The sequence below is a fragment of the Crocuta crocuta genome, unplaced genomic scaffold, assembly GCF_008692635.1.
Source record: "Crocuta crocuta isolate KB4526 unplaced genomic scaffold, BGI_CrCroc_1.0 scaffold27, whole genome shotgun sequence".
Taxonomy (NCBI): Eukaryota; Metazoa; Chordata; class Mammalia; order Carnivora; family Hyaenidae; genus Crocuta; species Crocuta crocuta.
The window spans coordinates 6,937,179-6,937,807 of NW_027532250.1; the positions used below are offsets into that span (position 1 = coordinate 6,937,179).

Consider the following 629-nt stretch of genomic DNA (forward strand, 5'->3'; position numbering starts at 1 on the left):
TGGCTGCCTCCCCCACTCCCACCCCGGCTCCGCTCTTCTGGCCATGGCTGAGATCACCCCTTGAACAATCAAATCACAATGATCCCCATCTGGTTGAGGGCTTGCCTCATCCTTCACGCCTCACCACAAGCCTGTGGGGCAGGTGCTCTGTTCCAGGCCACCCCGTTTCACAGGAGGGGATGGAGGCTCAGAGATGTTGAGTAACTGGCCCGGGACACACAGCTGGGAAACAAAGCCGGGCCCAGAACTGCCTCGCCCAACGTGCGTGTGTTAATCACTCCTCCCCCTCGGCCTGGAACCACTGACTGCAGGGCTCGGAGGAGGGAGCGGCTGCTGGCTCTCCGTCCTCCGAGCTCAGTGCTCCTGGGATGTAGCCACGTGGGTCTTGGAGGGGCCCTGGGGTCCTGACACCTGTCCCTCCCCGCTTTCCTCCCCACAGGCTTTCTATTACGACCTGGACAAGGTGAGTGAGACTCTGCACGCGGTAAGCCCGGTGGGCGCGCGAGGGGCTGATTCGTCCCTCAGGCCTACGGGACCCTTCCCCCCGCCCCCGCATTTGTAAAATGGGGAAACGGGTTCAGCCATGAGCCTTCCTCAAGGATGGGGAGGGGCTAGCCTGGCCAGGAGCC

The 629-nt window shown here is 63.0% G+C and overlaps 1 protein-coding gene across 1 annotated transcript in view; it reads left to right on the top strand.

The window, feature by feature from the left end:
* The window catches only part of RIPOR3 (RIPOR family member 3), a 32,235-nt gene that overhangs the window by 14,988 nt on the left and 16,618 nt on the right, over nucleotides 1–629 (top strand). Inside the window, exon 4 of the mRNA XM_077778300.1 lies at nucleotides 440–463. Coding sequence (XP_077634426.1) covers nucleotides 440–463 — 24 coding nt within the window. The remainder of the gene's footprint in view (nucleotides 1–439; nucleotides 464–629) is intronic.